General features: G+C 35.9%; 1 protein-coding gene across 16 annotated transcripts in view; it reads left to right on the top strand.

Annotated features, from left to right (window-relative positions):
* Nucleotides 1–17,491, top strand: part of NBEA (neurobeachin) — a 460,919-nt gene that overhangs the window by 60,672 nt on the left and 382,756 nt on the right. For all 16 annotated transcript variants that reach the window (XM_015851986.2, XM_015851985.2, XM_032442135.1 and 13 more), the window contains exon 2: nucleotides 15,885–16,116. In XM_015851986.2, coding sequence (XP_015707472.1) covers nucleotides 15,885–16,116 — 232 coding nt within the window. The remainder of the gene's footprint in view (nucleotides 1–15,884; nucleotides 16,117–17,491) is intronic.

The raw sequence follows: 17,491 nt of genomic DNA, 5'->3' as shown, positions 1-17,491 counted from the left end.
TGATCAAGATTGTATTTTAGTGACTTGCAAAGTTGTTCTTATCTGTTTATACATGTGGTGAAATATTAAACCTGGCTCTCTCGCTTCTCATTATTATCCATTTGATTAAAGAGAAGGCGAATGCATTCTCTATTTTTCCAGTAGAAAATGGTTACTGGAACGCTAACTTCTGAAGGAGCTTTTATAGGTTATGATTATTTATATATATCTCTTCTTTTTCCATTTATGTAACTGCTCCATTTCCTGTGGAGTAACATTTTCTCCTAAATTAAGTACAGATTTACAAAGGAAAAAGGGGAAAAATATACTCAATGTTAATCATGATAAACTAAGATGAGTGACCTTGAAAATCTGTGTGAAACTTTATGCACTAATGTAAAATAAATAATGCATTTCACAACATAAAAATTCTGAATAATAAAAATGATACTTTCAGATGGCTTTTCTTGAAATGTCATTCTTTTTAACATTTCACATATTTGGGATTCAACTTGAGAAATTTAGCATGCTATATGCAGATATCGTTCTGATAGCTGTTGCCTGCATATTTCACAGTATTAAATTTAAGCTGGCTGTAGCTAACTATAACTATAGTTGTTTTTTCTCTTTTGTTGCTCTTAATAAATTGTGTAAGAAGTGGAAAGGAGAAGAAGAGTAACTGAATTCAGCCTTCTGAGCGAGCGTTATTTAGTAGTCCCTTCATATGCTTTTTTTTCCCTTTACATCATATTATTTTCGGCTTTTCTGTCAAAACCAAAAGGTGTTTAAGGGCTTTCAATATGATGCAAAACAAAACAAAACAAAACAAAAATATCAAGTGTAGGTAGTGCTTTTTGTAAATAACTTCTAATTCTATTGTTTTACTTTCTCATTTCAGTTAAGTGAATGGATTTTTTTTTCTTTGAAATAAAAATGTTTAAAGGTGTTTTAAACTCCTTTGTAATCTGATTTGACTGAGGAGTGTAAGTTAGGCATCTGTGATCATAATGACTTGAAATTAAGAGTGATCACTTTAGAGACAAAGTCTTCATTGATAAGAGGTGGCTACACAGGAGAAATGTAATTAAAAATGGCTTCTAATCCTATTTAAAAACCTGTTTTTAGAGCTTTCTTCCTATTTCTTTATTTAAGTCAGCAAATGTCATCTTTTACTAATAAGTTAGGAATTTATTTCTGCTAGAGCAGAGGTAGAAAGCTACTTAAGTATGGGGAGAAGCATTGTCGTGCATGGCTTTGTACTTTAGAAAATGTTTTTATACCAAGAGCACAATGATGCATAGATTATGTGATTTGATATTGAAGTTATGTAAATATTACCTAAGTACAATGATATGTGATTGTATGTATTTGTAATGCATTTCTTTTAATTCAGCAAAGAATGCATGACTTTACTCCATATATAACACGTACTCCTGTGATTGCTGGCATTTCAGATATTTTGGTCTTACAATCAATAAACCCAGGATGTCTTTGTATGTTGGACAGAGTATAAAACTCTGGCAACTCCAATTTTAGAAGAATACATTAGGAGAAGCAAAAAATACAAGTTTAAGAAGGTGATTAAATTTGAATTTGAGATGAGGAAAAATTTAACAAAGATGGTTCAGCTTAGAGAAGAGATGACCACTTTTATTGAAAGTAAATGTTGATGAAATGGAGTGTGACAGAAACAGAATGTGTTAGAAAGCATTTGGTCTATGCTTTTAAAAATGCAAGAGCTAGAGGGCTGAAATGAAGTCATGTGTACATAAGAGATGTAGAACAAAATCTTTTTACACAGAACATGAGAAAACTGAGGGACTCATCAGTGTAGGATATTAAAGATCCAAAAAGTCGAGAGTTCAGAAACTAATCAGAGAAAACAACTTGATGAAACAAGGCAATCATTCTGTATGTGGAAACTCTGGATTCTCAAATAGTTTGAAGCTGGGACTCTATCATGGAGAAATTTCAGTGTATGCTTATCTATTTCCTATATTGTTTGTGGATAATTTGCTGCTGGTATAGGTTAGATCTCTTTTGCTGCCCTTTCATTCCTGAAGAGATCAGATAGTAAAACAAATTATGGAAGTTGTGCAACATTGAGATAAACATTTTTGTATTGGTTGGATCTCCTACTGTAATTATTTGGTTTTATTTCTGTATGGGTTTCATCTTTATAAAGGCGTATATTTCAAGTGCTGAGATACCCAATGTAACAAACTAATTTCATGACACTAAATAACGAAAGCAGAGGGAAGCCACGTACATAAAGTATAAATCATTTTTCCATTATCATCTTGGTCAGAATTGCATAATTACTCGTATTGCATGAAATGGTTCGGCTTGGAAAGCTGAAAAGTTACAAAACTTCTCATGTAAGGGAAACCCTCTGACTGATATATTATCTAATATGTTCATTTATGTTCTTTTTAATTTCTTCCTTAAAATTGTCTTTTGTGGGCAGTGTTGCATAACTGACCTCTCTTATTTAGCTGAGTATTTCTGGTCTTTGCTCTTGATCTCTGAAGGTTAAATAAAAGGTTCTACTGAATAAAGAACTTGGTGCTAATACTTAATGAAATAAAATAACAGCAAGAAGGATGCAATTCTGGCTTTGTAAAACAGCTGTCTCTTAAGTGGTTGTGGTTTTAGGTTATATCACAAAAAAGTCTTAAAATGTTAATGACTGCTAAAGCCCTTTAGAAAACCAATTTTTTTGGAAAAGCAATAATCAAACTCTGGCCTGGGAACTATCAAGAAAGAGAAGTAGCTTAAAATATCTTTTAAAGCACTTATACTGTCTTTTATGTGTATCCTTCTTGTTTGTGAGAACACTGAAAATGTAACACATGGCATCTCATCTTGAATTTCTTAAATAAATGAAATAGTATTTAGTGGCTTGGGTTAAAAATTTAGAAGATATTGTTGTTTGTTATGAAACAAGCTTCAAGCGATGAAAATTGAACAGCCATAGGAGTTGTGTGGCCACTGATACAGTTTTTTGCTGTTAATTCCGAACCATTTCCAAATGACAATTTATAATTCATGTGTGAATTTTGTTGGGATGGTATTCTTCAGTATTTTATCACATACTGAAAAGTGTTATCAGGTATCTGTAAATTACTGATGTAAGCAATGAGCCGGATATTGAGAATTAAGTCTGTTTTGTAATCATTAAGCTTCTGAGTTTTTAGAAAGATGAAATGGAATGTAAAACCACTGCTGAGAGCCTCTCACTTCAGTATTATTTTAGATCAGGCATCCCCAGCTCTGTTGTTCTGGGCTATCACTCTGTCACTAACCATTCATATAAACAGGATAATTTGTCACTTTTTTTGTACTAAGTGTAAAATGACACTATTATAACCAAACTACTCAGAATTGTTCTGCCTTAAGTGCTGAAGAAGCATGACTTACAGGTCTTATGTTTTTCAGAATTCTAAAGTATTTTATGACAAGAGGGAGATGTTTCAGTCCTTAATAAAATCAATTAAAAATCCTAAAGAAAACTAATTCTAATATGAAAGCTACCTTGGTTAAACTTTTTATTTTATTTTATTTTTTATTTTATTATTATTATTATTTTTAAAGTTCCAATATTCATGCTCTTATAGGATAAAAAATAAGTTATTGTTTTGGTGGTGATACAGAAATACTGGGAGGATGACTTCTGATTTGATGGTTTTAGCTAGGTACTTGTTAAATGCCTTGATCAGTCTTCATTTCTGTTAGAATTCACTGGATTGCTGTTCCAACTCTGTGTGAGTAAAATTTGATGTGTTCCAATGCTTTGAACTGCCTCTTTTTGTATTGCTTCTAAGGTAGGACTTTTAAGGAGTTGCAGACTTGTGCTGAGGAAGCTTTTATGAGATGAGATATTTGACCTTGATCAGGCTAATTTCAGTCCCATGCTGAAGTCAAGCATACTTTAAAGTTCTGTGATACGAACTTTTACGAACTTTTGTGTCAAATAGTTCCCATTGTGTGATTTTTTTTTTAATTTTTTTTTCTTTTATGCCTCAATGGTACTTAGGAAAGATCTGGCTCTGTGAAGTTTGTATTTAAAACAAGCAGAGGAGTTGAAATTATTTCAGCAAATGATTAATCCAAAGTGTTGGCCCTATCTACAAGTTACAGTCTTGCAACGTATGTGAGCATAATTTATATTTGCATCAGTAAATTGTTCATATTGGACTGCAGTTAAGCGACCATTGTTTTTGACACTTTGGTTGATAACTCACTTGTATTACAAAGGATAAAGTGTAGCAGTGTGCCTGTAATTCTAATTTTAAGGTAACGTACATCTCTACAATTTTTTCTCTTATTCACTTGCAGATATGCATATTATTCAGAAGAGCTAAGCAAAAGTGATTTTTTTTTTCCATTGCGACCTATTAAATATTATGTTTATTAAATTATTGGTTTATATTCATGACCTGGATAATTAAAATGACAGTAACTTAGTACGTGTTACAATGCTGCAGCACTCCTCTAACAACAGTTTAAACCGTGCCTTGATATTTTCATCTTTTTAAATAGACTGTCATTTTCATCTGTTAGAGCTTCTTTTTCCCATGAAATTTCAACTGAAAAATGTCAACAATCAGATAATAAGTTTGCCAAGAAGCAACATAAGAAAATGTTTTTCTCCCTTTCCTGCCTCTCAGTAGCTTCTAATTTTGGTACAAAGAATGAATGGAGTCTGGAACAATAACTGACAACACATACAAGTCAGTTTAAATACCGAGAAATCTTTGTTCCTTGGATATATTTCCTTTAATACTCTTTATTTTTGGGGCAACTTGCTGAAGTGACTTAACATTAACCTTCCCATTACTTTAGCATTATAATTATCCATACTTAAGCACTGACAACCTCTATTTTGTAGAATGTATAAAATAAAACCAGCCTTGTGTGAAAGTACTTTAGGATGTTGATTGATAAGAACTCAAGATAAGACAGTTAGTATGCTTTTGCAGCCCAGCATTGGCTTTCTGGACTATATCAAAGGAGAGCATGACTGCTTGTTGAGGGAGGTGATGCCCCTACATCTGTTCCAGTCTCATGATACCCCACCTGGAGCACTGCACTCAGAAACATGACAAAGATATGGATTTTTTGGATTGGTTCAATAGGAAAGTCTCAAGAATGATCAAAAGGCTGAAACACCTCTCCTATGGAAACAGGCTGACAATTGGGGCCATTCAGCCTGGGGAAAATAAAAACAACAACAACAAACAGAAAAAAACCAAACAGTTATTGTAATAATTTTTATTTTCTGGTTTGTATCCCAAGAAAGCTGATGTCATGAAGTAGATAAGAATGACAACAGTGGGGTGTTGATAAGTAAATAGCAAGTTAATCTTCATTGCTTACAGTCATTGTTCTTTTGCAATTTATGTTATCTTATCGACATTTAAAATACATTTTTTATTTATACCTGAGGAAAAAAAAAAAAAACGAGGAAAAATTATAGGTATCTCAAAACTGTTTACTCACAGAAAATGAGGAAATGCAATGAAGCTGGAGCACAAGTCTTATGGGGGGATTTTTCAGCCTGGAGAAGAGGAGACTCAGGAGAGACCTTATTGCTCTCCACAAATACCTGAAAGGAGGTTGGGGTAAGATAGGGTTGGCCTCTTCTCCTAGGTGACGGTAATAGGATGAGAGGGAATGGGCTCAAGTTGTGCCAGGGGAAACTCAGGTTGGATATTAGGAAAAATGTCTTCTCAGAAAAAGTTGTAATGCAGTGGAACAGACTGTCCAGGGCAGTAATGGAGTCATCATCTCTGGAGGTGTTCAAGAAATGTGTAAATGTGGCACTAAGCGACATGGTTAGTAAGCATGGTGGTAGTGGATTGATGGTTGGACCTCCTAGAGGTCTTTTCCAGCCTTAATCATTATATGATTCTGTGATTGTGTGTGATGTTTTCCCTGTTTAATAGTGATGGTACCTGCAGACTTGTATGAAATGAGAAATAAGAATGCTGTATACAATATTTAACAGTGTTGTGGGTTTGGTAGAATTCAGCAGGTCATACTGGTTAGCTGGTATCAGTCTTCATCAAAACCTATTCATGCCATATCAGAATATGGGTTGATAGCGTGTAATTTACAGTTTTCCCTTCAATAGCATATTAAGACCACTTATACAATATTAATTTGAGTTTATTGAACCTCAGTGCTGATCAGTGGGCTTCTTCTGTATGAAGTAAATGTAAGAGCAGAGGCCCAGATTTTCAGACAGTGGTGAGCTGATCTCCACTACTTGTTCACTCATTCCCTATCCCTTCACCAGTGCAATGGGGGAGAGAATTAGAAGATCCTACAGTTTCATTTCTGAGCGTTGAATGATATAGTGTGGAATATCGCTTTGGTTATTTGGTATCATCTGTCTTAGATGGGTCCCATCTTTCCTACCTCCACAGTGTTTGCTGAGGAGGCTGTGAGAAACAAAGAGGAGAGACCTGATTTGTAAAAGTCCATCTCAGCAATAGCTAGAACATCAATGTGATATTAGCACTGTTTTAGTTACAAATGTAAATAACGATTCTGTACATGCTTCCATGAAGAAAATTAACTCCATCCCTTCCAGACTCAGGAAACAAATCTATGTTCCTCTTCACTGAAAGAAAACCAAACAAATGAAAGGCAAATATTTCACTAGAACAATATTTCTCTTGCATTATAACATGCTCATATTTGAAGTACTGAAAGTGATACTGAATGTGTTACTTCATTCATGTTTTATCTGCAGATATTAAGGAAACTTGGGAATAGATTTATTTTTTTTCTCAGAGTACTTTAAAGTTGTCAATAAACTAATTATATCATTTAGTGGCACACTGCTGTGGCATACTATGTATTATTGAGGATAAGCATTTTTGAGTCTAGAATGAAGGCACCTTTAAAAAGGGTACAGTAATGTGAAAAATGGCACACCGCTGCAGCAATTCACATATGCTGTCATTTGGTTATAAACCTTACTGTGAGCATGCTGGGTGAGATAAATCTGGCATAACTTTAGGTGTGTATATTTGGACTAGCTCTCCTTTCATCATCAGTTAAAACTACAACACTGTCATGGTAACAATTGTTTTATCCTAATGTTGTATCTAAATTCTGTGAGAGAATCACTTCTTAGTGCAGTGCTACAGAGTGGCTGGAAGACTGTGAGGTGGAAAAGGTTCTAGTGGTGTTAAGTGACAGCTGGCTGAACATGAGCCAGCAGAGTGCCCAGGTGGTGAAGGCGGCCAGCAGCAGCATCCTGGATTGCATCAGAAGTACCATAGTCAGAGGGAGCAGGGAGGAGATGCATCCCCTTATACTCAGTCAGCACTGATGAGTCTGCTCCTCAAGTACTCTGTTCAAGTTTTGGGCCCCTCACAACAAGAAAAACACTGAGGCCTTGGAGCATGTCCAGAGAAGGGCAGTGAAGCTGTGAGGGGTCTGGAGCACAAGTCTGATGGGGAGTGGCTGACGAAACTGAGATTGTTCAATATGGAGAAGAGGAGGCTCAGGGGAGACCTTTCATTCTCCACAAATGTCTGGAAGGAACTGTTGGCAAGGTAGGGATTGCCCTCTTCTCCCATGTAACAGTAATAGGACTAGAGGGAATGGCCTCAGGTTGTGCCAGGGAAGATTCAGGTTGGGTATTAGGAAGGATTTCTTCTCAGAAATTGTGATGAGGCATTGGAACAGGCTACCCAGGGAAGTGGTGGAGTCACTCACTACAAGAAAGACATCGAAGCCCTGGAACATATCTGGAGAAGGGCAATGAAACTTGTGAGGGGCCTGGAGTCTTATGAGGAACAGTTCATGGGGTTGAGATTGTTTAGCCTGGAGAAGAGGAGGTTCAGGGGACACCTCATTGCACTCTACAACTTCTTGAAGGGAGGTTGTGGTGAGGAGGGGCTTGGCCTCTTCTCCCAGACAACAAACAGGACCTGAGGAAATGGCTGCAAGTTGTATCAGATGAGGTTTAGAGTAGACATAAGAAGTAACTTTTTCTTTCAGAGAGTGATCAGGCACTAGAATGGCTGCCCAGGGAGGTGGAGTTACTATCCCTGGCAGTGTTCAAGAGGCATCTGGATAAGGAGCTACGAGATATGGTTTAGTGGTTTTCTGTAGGTGTGGTAAAAGGGAGGACGGTTGGACTGGATGATCTTGTAGGTCCTCTCCAACCTTGTGATTCTATGATTCTATGACCATAATTGGAGGTGTTTAAGGCAAATGTAGATGTATTAATTACGGATGTGGCTTTGTGGGTAGTACTTGTAGTAGGTGAACAGTTGAGCTGGGTGATATTGGATGTCTTTTCTATCTTTTATGATTCTATAATTCAGATTTCTAAAGAACTCTGACAGTTAACGTATTTTATATGTATGTATGTGTATATGCGTGTAACCAACATGTGCATTGGTCACTGAGAAGTTTCATTTAGCATTCTGAACACTTTTACATGAAGAAATCTTCATTAATTCAGTGGAAGAGTCCTTATAAAAACCCTGAATTAATTCAATAGAAGTTAAATGTTCGGGCTATGACCTGAAAATAATAGCTTTCTTTTCTGCCTGGGACCACCACCTCTTCTGTCACTACTGTGTTACAGTGCTCGAACTGCAGCTCTGTCTTTATAAAAGAAGCAGTAGCGATCTGACTGTATTTTGAACTGACCGGTGATTACAAAGTCGGTGCAATATTGTCTTTGTAGAGTAGATGTTCCAATTTGAACAAGTGTTATTCTGGAATGTTATGGTGTGATGACCATTGCTAACAAAGGTACAAAGATTACTAGTTTTCTCTTTTAATGCCGAATTAATTTAGGGTTGTAAGAGATTAACATTTATATCCCAGCTGCTTATTTCTGTCCTTTTCCCTTGGAAATTTGTGCCAAACCCAGACAACTGTTTTGTAATGCTCAAGAGATATATGAACATTAGGGAATGGAAGAGAATTAATGAATTTGTTTCACTGTTTGTTTTCAAACTGATTATCTCCTGTACTTGCAAGGCAAAGTTGATTACCATAATCATACGCATATATATTTAAACCTAAAGTGGTTCTCACAAAGTAACCGAAAACAGATGAGAATGCTTGTCAAATTGTCTGTGATATGTCCTGATTATTCTTGGCTTTAGAAAACATAGAGCAAATGTTGTAGCAGTTAATTAGGAGAGGAAAGAATGGAGTGCCTTGGTATAAATCTGACCTGGATGTTCAAGAACTGTAGTAATTATGCCATTGTGATAGTCTAATTCTTTGATGGCACTGGCTGCCTGGTATCATCGAATTTATATTCTTCATTTTGCTTTAAATGAACACAGATAGCAATCTAGTATGAAGGAAGCTAGAAAGATGTGCTGCTTTGATGGCAGTGAATAGCAAATTTAGGGATGGAAATGTTTAGATATATACTTTAATCTTGACTGCTATATAAAGAATAAATCTGTGTTAATGTAGGTGGAGGAAGATGTGTTAAAAGCTTGCTTTTCTTGCTGATAACTACAAATTTATTTCACTTGAGTTTAGATAAAAATGGAACTGAAAAACCGTCCTTACTTACTTGAAAATGTTTTCAAATTAAATACAACACATGCGTAGAATCATAGGATGGGTTAGGTTGGAGGAGACCTTCCTGATCATGTAGTTCCAACCCACCAGCTGCCACCCACCGGCTCAGACTGCCCAGGGCCCCATCCAACCTAACCTTGAACATGTCCAGGGATGACACATCTACAGCTCCTTTGGGCAGCCTGTGCCAGTGCCTCACCACCCTCTAAATGAAAAAATTTCTTTCTACCATCTCACCTAAATCTCTTATCTTTTAGTTTAAAGCTATTCCCACTTCTCTTATCTCTATCAGATCATGTAAAAAGTTGGTGTTCCTCCTCATGGTAAACTCCCTTCAAGTACTGGAAGGCCACAGTGAGGCTTCTCTGGAGCTTTCTCTTCTCCAAGCTAAACAAACCCAGATCACTCCTTCACAGGAGAGGTACTCTAGCCCTCTGATTACTTGCATAGCCCTCCTCTGGACCCACTTTGACAGGTCCATATCCCTCTGTTCTGGGGGCCCCTGTACTCCAGATGTGAATTTACAAGGGCAGAGAAGAGGGAGATAATCTGCTCCCTCTCCCTGCTGACCACCCGCCTGGATTTAGTTGGCCTTCCAGACTGTGAGCAGCCACTGCTGGCTCATGCCCAGCTTTTTGTCCATCAAGACTCCCAAGTTCTTATCCTTGTGCAAGTCCAGATACATTACATCAGTTGTCCTTCCTTTGTCCACCAATGCTATCACTCCAAGAAGTCCCAGACAGTTATAGATTGCACCCTTGAATTCATCATTTCAGCTAACATGATATTTGAGGAAACAAAAAGATGTTCAGAAAGTTTTATTAACTAACAGTAATTTGTAATTAGTAATTCTTTAGATAGCAAATCAAGGAAGGACTATAAAGATATGTAAAGATATGTAAAATATATATAAATATACATATATAAAGATATGTAAAAACATTCAGACTAACAGAAAAATGCAGTTTAGATACCATGAAAATTCTTCCAAAATTTGAGTGCAGAACATGGGAAAGTAGGCTATTTTGATAAATTTGTGATATTTTGTGTATTGGCATGAAAATAAGTGCAACAAAAATGTTTTAATTAATATTCATGTAGTTCAAATTTTGACATTTTATTGGTTGCTTTTGTGTGTGTATGTGTGTGCATATTTGTGTTACTGAGCCATTTTCTTTAGCACAGTGAACTCAGTGTTTTTGTTTTAACTGTAGCAATATCAAATGCTCTATAAATATTTTCTTGCATCTCATGTAGTTATTAGGATTCTTGTATTAGACTTTTTTTTTTTCTTTTTTCTTTTTATCCCCACTACAGATTAATTTGTGTTGAAAATCTCCGTATCCCCAGGGATTTGTTTTTGTTAAGACATTCATGCTAGAATAACTTCTGACCTATACTTTGAGTTTTCATTCAGAATTACTATCATACTGATGCTTCATTTGTATATTTCTTCAAATATTGCCATATTTCCTATCCTCTGTTTATTTGATATATTTTTCTAGTTTGGCAGCTATCTGCAGTGTCTTTGTTTTTTAAAACTGTGTAAATATTTTAATCCTTTATGTTCGTGCACATATTTTACTCTGTTTTTTAATTCATCTGAACATATTGTCATATATATGTTGGCAACTTCTGTATTTTGAGGGACTATTGTTTGACTTTGTTCAAGCCAAATGGGGCTAAAAGAGCAGCCCAAGTTCTGTATAGAAGTGGAAGCTTGTGAATAAACACTTCTATTGCATATCGTAATGAATGGAAGAAACTTGCTGAGGAATGGCGGTAGCATTCAAAAGAAGAAGAGAGAATTTCATTGGAGAATGAGTAATGCAGCTGCCTTTGTGGATGGTGGCGTGGGTTTAAATTCTTGGAGTAATTTGCAAGGTGTATCAACCTGTCATTTTAAACAACCTTAGGACAGAGAAGATAGCCTAATTTGCAATAGCTGCTGGTTCAGTACTTCTTTGTGAGGAGCTATGTTGTTAGCCATATTCATCTAGCTTGAAACTGGGGTGTGAAATTAGTTTGCTTCTTCATTTATTACAGCTTTGCTGTGAAAGATGCAGAATAGTTTAAAAGCAATGTGTGACCTTGGCAAAGTGCATGCAATAAATCAAGATACTTAATCACAGTGAAAATGTATTCTTTACTGAATATTAAATGTTTGTTGGAAGAATGCAAAGTAAGACTGAATGTTTGACATAACAAAAAGATTGTATATAATCTATAAGATATAGAAAGAGCACTGATTTTTGGTGTAACATGCCAGCTACTGTAATGGTATGCTTGTATTCATACTGTACTCTAGCTTACATCTGTCTTAGAACAGAAGTCTTCTGCATGTTGTGTTAAAAATAAGCAACTTGATGGTAGTAAGATTTAACTCATTATAAATGGTATTGCAGTCAGAACTGTACCCAAATTGTAAAGTTTCAAACTCATTATGAATTTTTCCAGTTACTTACTGACAGCCTTTAATGTCAGTTAGTTGGTTAAAGTGGTACCCATACTGGCTCCAAGGTCTTCTGTGGATGATAGTAGTGAATTTCAGAGTCATATTGTAAATGTAGGGAAAAATATAAAAATACAAAGTAGTACTAGTTTGCATTTACAAACTTTGATCTGTTATTAGCTGACCACTTGTTATCATAAAGGAAACCTTTTCACCTCTTTGTAGTTGGTGTTTTTAAACGGAATTAAGTGATTTTTTGGTTCTGCAGCAAACTTGGCCCTTTCATTAGTATCAACACCTGTTACTACTTTATTATACTGGTGGAACTCCACTGATAACTTTTCCTATATTGTCAAAATAGTTTGGCTATTCCTCTTCTTTTCTTAATATCTTTTCCTGGGAAATTGCAGGTGTAGAATTTTGTTGGATTTCCTTTTCTTTGTGGTGAAATAAGCAGCCAGTCTGATGACAGATGAACAAATACAGCCTGTAGTCCTGTAGAACACTTCCCTTGCAGCCAATTTTAGCAACATTCAGTTTATTTTTGACACAGATTCTCTGAGATGTTTTACATACATAGACATCTTGTTTTTAACAGAAGTGACAACGTAATTCATACTGATTCAGACCTGACATCACTTCAGATTAATAATGAGCTCTATTTCAGTGTTGTAAAGCTTACATATTAGTATATTAATCCAGCAAGAAAATACAGCCTGAATTATTTTTATAGAAACATAGAATGGTTTGGGTTGGAAGGGACCTTAAAGATCATCTGGTTCTGACCTCCCTGCTGCTGGCAGGGACATCTCCCACTAGCCCAGGCTGCCCAGGGCCCCACACAATCTGGCCTTGAACACGTCCAGGCATAGGGCAACCACAGCTTCTGTGGGCAGCCTGTGCCGATGCCTCACAACCCTCACAGAGAAGAATTTCCTTTCCTAGCATCTAACCTAAACCTCCCCTCTTTATAACATTAAACCCTCTTATTCTGTCACTACACTTCTGATAAATAATCCCTCTCTGGCTTTCCTATATATTCAGTTTATTCGTTACTGGAAGGCTGTAATGAGTTCTCCTCAGAGCCTTCTCTTCTCCAGACCAAACAAGCCCATTTTACTCAGCCTTTCTCTGTAGGAGAGGCACTCCAGCTCTCTGATCATCTTTGTGACCTCCTCTGTACTTTCTCCACCAATTCCATGTATTTTGTTTGCTGGGGGCTGCAGAACTGGATGCAGAACATGTGGGGTTTCATGAGAGCAGAGCAGAGGAGCAGGATCACCTCCCTCTCCTGCTGGTATAAAGATCACCTGGTTGGTTGAATCCCCCACTCAAGTGGGACCCCCTAGAGCAGATTGCTCAACTCTGAGTCCAGATTATTTTATTCCCAGGATGGAGACTCCACAGATTCCATTTGCACATCCTAGATTTCCTGCATGGAGAGATATAGAAATAGACAGTTCTGCTTTCAGGACACCTCACTTTCAGGGAGTGGGGAGGTCACCGTCACTGGAGGTGTTTAAGAATCTCTGAGATGTGGTACAGAGGGATATAATCAGTGGGCATGGAGTGGTGGGTTGGGCTTGAGGATCTGTGAGGGAGGTGATGGAGTCACTGTCCCTGGGGGGGTTTAAGGAAAGAGTGGATGCTGTACTAAGGGATGTGTTTTAGTGGGGAAATATTGGTGATAGGTGGACAGATGGGCTGGAGGATCTTGGAGGTCTTTTTAAGCCTTGGTAATTCTATGATTCTGTAAGGTGCATTGTTTCCTCTTAGGGTGGGCATCTAAAGAATTTAATTGGATGTCATCTACAAGTGTCTGCTTTACCTCTGTGTGATTATAAAACAATCTCACAGAGACTTGTGTAGATGGAGAGAGATATTAACTGAGAGAAGAAACCAGATTGCTGGTGAAGTGCATGCAGATCACTGTTGTTTTTAGAAATAGAAACTCCATCTATGTTTTTTGAGAGGTATGGTATTTTCCTATGTAAAACTTTCTCATGATTTAAAAAGAAATGATTATAGAAATACTGCTTGAGAATTTGAAACATTATATCCTTACCAAATATGCAGATACATTATGTGCAATCACATTTCTAAGTTAAAATACTAAGCTTAATTAGGATAATTGTTTTATCAGAATGTAATTAAAAGTAATGTCAGGTACTAAGGAGGACATCAGTTTATGTATTTAGTATATTGGAAACTTTTATGTTATAAAATTATAAATTGGTTATGATTAGTTAATTGATAGAAAAAAATGAATTTGTAAGTGGATTTGAAGTGTGAGTAAGGGTAGAAACCAAAGCTAATCCTTGTTGTATAAATTAATTTTCTGAAAAGCAGAACTGAAAGAAGACTGAATATTTTGATAGCTTTAAGTTTCAGAAAAGGGTTTACATATTATTTCGTATTGCTTCATACTTGGTGTTTAATTTGAAAATAATATGAACTGCTTTTAAATAAGCAATGAAATAGCCTTGTATTAAAAATCACTACTGAAATTATGTTCTTGGAGATGAATTCTTTGAATATCTTTAATTTAAAATATTATTGCAGTTTTAATTACATGCCTTCCTGGAACAAACAGAAAAGATTATCTTACAATTATTTTAGAATTAATTTAATTTGTTCTTCGCCTTTCTGAATTAGATAATATATTTGCAGTTACTGAAATTCAACACTGGTACTTTCAAAATTCAGCAGTCAGCATTCATGCTGGGGTAAAGTAGGGTGAGTTAGAGACTGGCTTTCTGAGCTTCAAAACTGAATGTTTCTGCCATTGAAGATTATTTTTTTAAGCTCAGCTTTATATACATTTTAGTAAGATGCTCTGAGATAATATTTTAAATTATGCAAGTGGCAAATGGATTGGAATTGATGACATGGTAAATTCCATTCTCTGAAGACATCCTTGGTCTTGACTATGTTTTTTTGCAAGTTTTTGCTTGCAGCATTTAATTTCCCTCCTAACTTGTGTGCTCTAGTTGTGCTGTTTACTTAGAATTCAGGACAGTGGGGAAGTATCCAAGTTGACAGACATTAGGCTGCAGTTTTGTCAGTATTGCTGTTAAACTGTTCTTCACCTGAGTGCTTGTTCCTCTCCCAGTGCCATCTCTCCTTGCATCAGCAGCAGGTTCACATGGCCACATGATGAGTTGTTCTGTGGTTTAATTAGCAATTTTCCATCATTCCTTTAGTCCAGAGCAGTTCTTTAGAAGGGCTGTAAAGTCTTGAAAACAAGTAAATGTAAACATTATGTTATATGAAGTGGAAATATAGCTAGGTTATTTTCAGTGTCTTTTTATTTTTGAATAGACAAGTTTCTCTTAACAGAACTACGGCCTCTGTTTCTCTTTAGGTTTCCAGTTTCTGTAGCTTCTGTCTTACATCATGCTGAGCAAGGCTGCTTTTTCACTTATTTACACTAAGGAATATTTCCAGTATGTTCTGATTGTATTTCATGAAAGTGTTGTATTCGTCAGTCTGACAGAAAGGAAGGTCATATATTTTTGCTAGTAATGGGTAGATTTTGGTTCAAGGTATGTTTTGTGTAGCCATGATTGTCAGTTTGGTGTGGCATCAAGTTGACCAAACTCACGGCTGATCATATCTGTGAGTTTCTCTGTCAGAATTCCCTCCCTTGTAGTATCATAGAATATTCTCAGTTGGAAGGGGCCCACGAGGATATTGCGCCTAATTCCTGACTCCACACAGAACAACCCAAAATTCAAACCATATTTTTATGAGTGTTTTCTAAATAGACTCGGTGCTATTACTATCAAACAAAAAAATATTCAGTATTGGAGACAATACAGGTATGAAAGACATTAAAGGTATCGCGTTGTAATTCTGTTCTCATTTTCTTTTGTAGCTGGTCGGTGGTGAATTTGATCTGGAGATGAACTTTATAATCCAGGATGCAGAGAGCATTACGTGCATGTCAGAGCTTTTGGAGCACTGTGATGTAACGTGCCAAGCTGAAATTTGGAGTATGTTCACAGCAATTCTACGTAAAAGTGTCCGTAATTTACAGACTAGCACGGAAGTTGGCTTAATTGAACAGGTACTTCTGAAGATGAGTACTGTGGACGACATGATTGCAGGTATAAATCACCAACTGATAAAATAATCCTTAAGTTGCTGAACTGTCAATTTTTTGTGAGTATAGAGTCTTTAGGGATGTTTTGTTTTTTATTGAAAGTAACGTTTTGTTTAGTATCAGATTTTTTATCAGTTTCAGAAAAAATTATGACAAGAATATATAGCCATAGTTTATATGTAGATGCTGTCTAAAATGATTGCCTGCTTATTCTGGTGAGTAGATAGTGCTTAGTGATAAAATAAAACATTCTGCATATAACTGAGAACAGAACCTGTTAGACTGTTAATATCTTAATTCTGACATATATTGATCACTTTGAATTATTCAGATATTTAAAGTGTTGTGATCTACTTTAAATATAAGCCACCTGTGACAACACCGTATAAAATTATGAATAGTTTTAAATGCTAGACTTTTGGATTTTATTAATTTATTTCTGTACTTCGTTTCATAATACATAGCTGTGATCACTTAGCTAAAACATCAGTCAGCTGTGGTTGTTTTTAAAGGCCTATAATTTTTTTATAGCTGAAAAAAATTACCTTATATACTCAGTGAAAATAATCGATGAAGTTCTTTCACAGACAAGGTTTGCAGATTACTTTTGAAAGAGTTTGTTATTGTATACTGCATTCTCTGAGTAGTAGGGTACAGATTATAATCCCAAATGATTTAGTTAGAGGAGTAGGTTTGGTTATCAAGTTTAAATATGCCAACTAAGAGCTATATGTGATTAACATTTATGTACTCCTTTTTCCTGGGGGGAAACTTAAGCACTTATTATTTAAGTGTGAATGTAATTCTTCATTTTTATATACATTTGGATTGATAGCAGTGTACTTAAGTTGTGAAGCATTTTTGAAAGATTGGAGTTTTGTCTGCCATAATTCTAACTCTTAAGATTTTAGCTGATGATCTGACTCCTGACAAATATATAGCCTTTGTGGAACAATAAACCAACAAGGATCACAGACCATAAACAAGAAGAAAATAACAGCAGCATGAAATAAGGATTATTCAGGAACGGTTTTGTCTTTGGCTTTTTTTATTTAAAAGGTGTATGTAGTAATAAGTATTTGAAAAAGCTGTAATTGTATTTCAAAGTCTTACAAATGTATGTGGAAAGGCTAAAACCAGAAGTGTTATGTTAACTACTGTACTGTGAGATTCAGAGTGATATATGACAGATCATAAAATTCACTGAGTAATGATTTTCACCTAGAAAGTTTTGCTTCCAGGACTGTTATGTATGTCAGAATAGTATGAGGGGAAAGATAATATTTATTTCTTATTAAATATAAGGTTTCAGTTGATGAACATAGACATTCCTCTCTTCAAGCTTTATCACGGTTTTGTTCTTGGAAATCAGTAATTAT

The sequence above is a fragment of the Coturnix japonica genome, chromosome 1, assembly GCF_001577835.2.
Source record: "Coturnix japonica isolate 7356 chromosome 1, Coturnix japonica 2.1, whole genome shotgun sequence".
Lineage (NCBI taxonomy): Eukaryota > Metazoa > Chordata > Aves > Galliformes > Phasianidae > Coturnix > Coturnix japonica.
The sequence above is the reverse complement of the archived record's forward strand: the minus strand, read 5'-3'. Positions and strand labels throughout refer to the sequence as shown.